The sequence below is a fragment of the Antrostomus carolinensis genome, unplaced genomic scaffold (genome assembly GCF_000700745.2).
Source record: "Antrostomus carolinensis isolate BGI_N321 unplaced genomic scaffold, ASM70074v2 scaffold36437, whole genome shotgun sequence".
Taxonomy (NCBI): Eukaryota; Metazoa; Chordata; class Aves; order Caprimulgiformes; family Caprimulgidae; genus Antrostomus; species Antrostomus carolinensis.
The window spans coordinates 985-2,492 of record NW_010330154.1 but is presented as its reverse complement, the minus strand read 5'-3'; the positions used below and the strand labels follow the sequence as shown (position 1 = coordinate 2,492).

Genomic DNA, 1,508 nt, shown 5'->3' with positions numbered 1-1,508 from the left:
AATGAAGGTGGTGGGTACCCCACAGCCTCCAGAATCCCCCAATTCTGCACTCAGGAACCACGCTACACACAGTACCTGGAGCCTTTCTCCACTCCCCCGTTCACCATGGGGATCCATTTGGTGCGGATCTGAAAGGTGAGCAGAGGGAAGGGACTGTCAGCATGGTGTGGGGAGGGAGAGGAAGCTCCCAGCTCAGCTCCTGTGGCAGCCAGCTGGGCTCTGCAGCCATCTGCTCCCCAGTGTTCCCCAGCACCAGCGGGCAGAGCAGACCCAGGGATGCTGGACACCAGCAGGAGGAGGTGAGGAGCCCAACACGTGAGGACAACAGCCAACACAGGAGCAAGCCTGGGCTGTGCTCAGCCTGTTGCTGCTGCTGCTTGCAGGGGTATCAAACCCCAAATCCTTGCAGGGCTGAGGGACATCAGGACCCACCCACACCAACAAAGCCTGGTAGGACCCAGTTACCTTCTCGATGGTGGCCTCCTTGGTGACATCGTACACCACACAGACCACGTTGGCCTGCAAGAGAGAAGGGTGGCGAGTGAGCCCCGCGGCGGGGAGGCTGGCTGAGCCCAAGGCACAGTGGCAGGACAGCCCTGGAGCCAGGCAGCTTGGCCCTGTCACCGCTGGCACTGGACCTCGCCTGAGCGCGCGTGAGCGTGCACACGTACACACAGCGCTCCCACAGCCACCGCTCGCCTGCCCACCATCAACACCAGCTCCACAACGGGCTGCTCACAGCAAACACTGGCTCCTCTGCTCCAGGAGCTCCCCCATGCCTGACACCCCCCAGCTCCCTGCTCCCACAGCTCCCTGTCCCCCCACCACGGCTCTGCCCGTGCCCTGCGCTGGGCCAGCGGCCGCTGCCCTCCTCCCCTGGCCCAGCCCGTCAGACAGCGCTGACACCAAGGCTTTGTGTGAAGCAGACAGGAGGGATCACTGCCCCTTTCAGGGGGGAGTTTAGTGTTAATCCCGAGGACACACACAAAGGTTTAGGAAGGATTTCCTGGAGCCATTTGAAGCCTCTGTATACTCTTGCTGGCTGGGTAGAAGGTGCAGGACCCCTGTGCTCACCAACCCACCTCCTTGGCCGTCAGCCACGGAGGCAGAGAGATTAAATAGCTTTGCTCGTGTAAGATGCAGAGGGGAGACAGTTTTATTATCCATAATCAAGAAGTCAGGCTCTGCACAGAGCTGAGGTTAATCCCAGGGCAGAGCAGGGCAGCTGGGCCCACCCCAGCCAGCCAACTGGATAATGGTTGCTCCAAGGGACATGGGAACCCTCATCCCTCCATGCCCAGGGCTCCAGCTCCCAAAACAACCCCTCCGTGCCACTGCTTCATCAGGCAGCCACAGACATAAGGAGCAGAGGGGTCTTGCTCAAGCTCAGACTCTGCTTTTCCCTTCTTCTGAGTCCATCAGGAACACCCTGAGGCTCAGAGCACATCATCTGCTCAGCAGCCTCCTCCACTCCTCAGTGGGCGGCGAGCCGCCGCCCACCGCTCTCC

General features: G+C 60.9%; 1 protein-coding gene across 1 annotated transcript in view; it reads right to left on the bottom strand.

Moving 5' to 3' along the window:
- Positions 1–1,508, bottom strand: part of LOC104528742 (mitochondrial Rho GTPase 2) — a 6,420-nt gene that overhangs the window by 4,252 nt on the left and 660 nt on the right. Inside the window, exons 3-4 of the mRNA XM_010172836.2 lie at positions 466–519; positions 76–128 (exon numbers count right to left, since the gene is read on the bottom strand). Coding sequence (XP_010171138.2) covers positions 76–107 — 32 coding nt within the window. The 5' untranslated portion in view covers positions 108–128; positions 466–519. The remainder of the gene's footprint in view (positions 1–75; positions 129–465; positions 520–1,508) is intronic.